We start from the raw sequence: 3,390 nt of genomic DNA on the forward strand, positions 1-3,390 counted from the left end.
TTTAAAAGTGAACTAATCCTTTAATTTCTGGTAATTGTGAATATTTGTTGGAATTAATTTCAATTCAGAGCTTTTGGAGTTTGAAATCTAATAAAAGGTAAACAGGTTTCTATGAGTGTTTGGGATAGGTAGTGTAAGATTGGTCCTCATTGTTTGTGTGTGTGTGTGTGTGTGTTGAACATGATCCATTTCTTTGCTAATCTGCTCTGTAAATGGGTATTTGTCTGATACTGTGGCTAAAGTTCACAGAGCGAGTGAGAAGGTACAGAAAAGCAGCATTGAGCAGCAGCGATGGAACAGAAAACTAGCTGTAAGTGAACTTTTTCTCTGTCTGAATGTGTTGAGAAAGGTGTCTGGAAGGTGCTAATGTAATTAGCATGCAATGACTGGAATAGCTTGTGCTTTGAATTATTACAAATTTCAGATTGCACACTAAATATTTTTCTGATTAATTGTGAGTTCAAGGCTGTTGCTTAAATTCACACTGAATGTCATGTTTCCCAAATGTGAAACATTCTTTTATTATAATGTTTAAAGTTTGTTGATTGTTTACAGCTTACACACTGTTAAAAAAAAAAAAAAAAACGTTGAGCCAACTTAAAATTTTAAGGCAACCAGCTTCAGCAGAATTTTCAGTTCTCTCAACTTAAGAGATTCTCAACTTTTTGTGGTATAAACTTAAAACAACAAGTTGAGAATTCAAAAATCTCCTGAAGCTGGTTGCCTTAAAATTTTAAGTTGGATCAACTTTTTTTTTTTACAGTGCAGACATTCCAAAAAATAATTATTTTCATTAAATTAATGTATTCCAATTAAGTTTTTCCCCTGTAAAATAAAGTGTGCTTTCAATTAAATTACTTATATTACATATTTCACAAAATCACAAGCGAGTTATTCACTTCTTTGACTGGTTTTGAAATGCTTCATCTGGGTAAATTTGAAGCCTTATATGCTCTTTTCAGAGGATATGTGAAATACGCACAACGCATGATTTTGACGTCTATAATTAATGTATTAATCAGTGTTATTTTAGTATCATTGTATAGTTTTGGAGAATATTTTGAATTAGCATTTAGTTTATTTTCTGTTTTTATTTTGTGGTTTTTTTGTGTGTGTATTTGTCATTTTATTAGTTTTTATTTGTCTATATATATTTTAGTTATTTTAGTTTCATCAATATAGTATATTTTTGTTAATATTTTGAATTAAATTTTATTTGTATATTTTCTTTTTGCATTTTAATTTTCAATAACCTTTGTAATGTTGTGGGATTTTGTCATTTTTATGATTTTTTTTTTTTAAATAGGTCTAAAGCTTTTGTTAATTTTTAATTTTTAGTTATTTTTGATTCATTGACATGTTACTATAGTTTTTGTTAATATTTTGAATTAGATTCAATTTTTTTATATTTTTGTTTGCACTTTCATTTGAATTTTAATTTTATGTTTGTTTAGTCATTTGTATTTATATTTGTATTTATTTTTTTGAAAATGTCTGTATAGTTTGCATTGTTTTTTTTTTTTAGTACATCTACTTAAAGTTAACTACATGAAAACGAGAAATGTTGCTTCAGGAATTAGTTGAAATTAAAATTTAAGGAGTTTAAGGTTTGTATAATTATTTTCAGTTAATGTTTATTTCAGCTAATCAAAATGTTTTCATGGTCTAAGTTTACAATAACAACCCTGCTTTCAATTATAATGATTATTTCTGTACTTCCTGCCTGACTCAGCATGACTTTCTGCAGACGTTCAGTCAGAATCAAGCTAAACCCTGTTTTTTTGTGCCTCTCTTGCAGTGAAGAGTATAATCAGGCCCTACAAGCCCACAGATAAGTCTGCTATGGTCTCTCTCTTCCGCTTTGGGATTCTGGAGCACGTCTACCCAGCTTTCTTCAAAGCCATGAGTCATCCGGACCACATCGGCGTGACCCTCAGCGTCTCCGTGGCCGGATATGTGCTCGGAGGATCCTCGTACTTCCAGGCCGTGCTCTTCGGAGGAGCCTGGGCTTGTCTGGTTTACTACTGCTGCCACGAGGTTTACGACGGCCACCTCAGGAGGAAGCTAGAGGTGGAAATGGCCGACATTCAGGCGAACTTCTCGGATAAGCAGGCGAATGGTTTCTGGGTGGCGGAGATGGAGGTGAACGGGAAGTCGAAGCTGGCCGGGCTGCTGGCTGTAGTGAAGAGCGCAGATGCAGATGACGCACCGTCTCTGGAGGTGTTTCAGTTAGTGGTGTCCTTCAACCAGCGGCGTAAAGGTCTGGGAACACAGCTGGTAGAAACGGCTGTGGAGTTTTGTAAGGAGCAGGGTCTTTCTCGAGTAATCGTGGAGATCAGCTCACCGCAAACCACAGCTATTTCACTTTTCCACAAACTCGACTTTACTGTGACGTCCGTGAACAGCAACACACACGCTAACCATTTGGCATCAAAACTGGCCCGGATCAATGTGATACGAATGGAAAAGCATCTGTAAGATGCCATGTCAAAGCCTTGCATCAGAAATGTTTAGATTTGTAACTTGTATTCATATTGGACCATCTTTCGGCAATCAAGGCAATGCTCCAAAGACAATCAAAAAGATATTTAAATGAAATATTGTTATTTGCCTGGTTTCTATTCACATGGGGTCTCAACAATTATTCATTATATTAAAAATAGTGTTTATGTATATATGCAGTATTATTAATATAATAATTATATTTATATGAATAAATGTATATTTAATATTATTTGTATTGATTAATATCTGTTTAATAGCTGATATTCTTTCCATAAATATTTAATAAATATAACATTATATACAAATACTATAAAATGTAATAATATAATACAAATATTTTTTACTATCATTTTATCTTTATTTAGGTTTAAAGGCCATCAATATTTGGATGGTGTTTACTCAGTATGAATTTATACAGATGTTTTTAGCATACATTTATATATTTAAATCTATCTATCTATCTTAATTCAGATTTATTCTTTACAGCAGCATATCAGAATTTAACATGCTAAATTCTGAATATGTTGCTATAAGCTAAATTTAAAAAATAGCTGCTGTAAATCTGAATATTGGTAAAAATGGAAATGCATATTCAAAATGCAAAGTTTAAGCCTTGCAACAGAAATGTTTAGATTTCTCTCATATTCATTGACCATCCCTTGATAATCAAGACTATATTCATGCTCCAAAGACATTCAAAACGCATTTTTTTTTTCATATTGTCGCATGGGATCTCAACAAACGCTACACGCAATAAACAACACAACTTCTCTAGTTTGCTCTCTCGTCCATTAGAATTGTATTATAAATAGAAGCTGAGGTGTAAAAACTTCTAGCCTTCAGGAAAAGGCTAAATCTCACTGCTGCAGAGGAATTTGTGCCAGT

The 3,390-nt window shown here is 32.9% G+C and overlaps 1 protein-coding gene across 1 annotated transcript; it reads left to right on the forward strand.

Moving 5' to 3' along the window:
- Window positions 1-291: 291 nt before the first annotated feature.
- LOC306860939 (N-acetyltransferase family 8 member 3) lies at window positions 292-2,478 on the forward strand (the record flags this gene model as incomplete). The annotated part of the gene is made up of 2 exons (XM_079402966.1): window positions 292-310; window positions 1,799-2,478. The coding sequence occupies 2 exons, from the start codon at window positions 292-294 to the stop codon at window positions 2,476-2,478; spliced, it is 699 nt and encodes a 232-aa protein (XP_079259092.1).
- Between the last annotated feature and the right edge of the window lie 912 nt (window positions 2,479-3,390).

This window comes from Barbus barbus (genome assembly GCF_936440315.1).
Source record: "Barbus barbus genome assembly, chromosome: 41".
Taxonomy (NCBI): Eukaryota; Metazoa; Chordata; class Actinopteri; order Cypriniformes; family Cyprinidae; genus Barbus; species Barbus barbus.